Source organism: Aplysia californica, unplaced genomic scaffold (assembly GCF_000002075.1).
Source record: "Aplysia californica isolate F4 #8 unplaced genomic scaffold, AplCal3.0 scaffold00459, whole genome shotgun sequence".
Taxonomy (NCBI): domain Eukaryota; kingdom Metazoa; phylum Mollusca; class Gastropoda; order Aplysiida; family Aplysiidae; genus Aplysia; species Aplysia californica.
In genome coordinates, this window is record NW_004797729.1 from 471,628 (window position 1) to 472,159 (window position 532).

Consider the following 532-nt stretch of genomic DNA (forward strand, 5'->3'; position numbering starts at 1 on the left):
CACGTTTTTCTGCATAAAAAGGGCGAGCAACAGCATGCATTCTAAGAAATACGTAAATTCATCCTTCTGTTTTGGGAATGATGGTTTGCAATGTGTGGCTAATTTCTGATAGGACATATTTTATTATATTATGTATGCTTTGGTCTTCAAGAGTTAATGGATTTCTCCGAATTCAGCGTCTCTTTTCCTCAGGCTCTAAATCTTGCAGCTTTGCACAAGTCTTGAATTCCGTATCCTTCATTGCTCAGCACCTTTCTGCTCTCGAATGAGGTCCGCTAAACACTTGAGTGCCTGTGACAGATAAACAGAAATATCTTACACATAATATAAAGACATAATATACTTATGGCATACATAATAATATACACAACAAAAACTGACACTTAAAGTGCCTTTATCTATCAACCTTTCCCTTCTGTAATTTGTTTAGGGACTGATTCTACCTGCTTAAAAGTTGTTTTGAATTAATAATTTAAAATAGCAATCTAAGGGGAATCACGTTCTTCGGATTAAAGAGAGAGAGAGGGAGAGA

General features: G+C 35.9%; 1 protein-coding gene across 1 annotated transcript in view; it reads right to left on the reverse strand.

Annotated features, from left to right (window-relative positions):
* Nucleotides 1-237: 237 nt before the first annotated feature.
* The window catches only part of LOC101848538 (kynurenine/alpha-aminoadipate aminotransferase, mitochondrial-like), a 9,157-nt gene continuing 8,862 nt past the window's right edge, over nucleotides 238-532 (reverse strand). Inside the window, exon 6 of the mRNA XM_005105232.1 lies at nucleotides 238-291. Coding sequence (XP_005105289.1) covers nucleotides 238-291 — 54 coding nt within the window. The remainder of the gene's footprint in view (nucleotides 292-532) is intronic.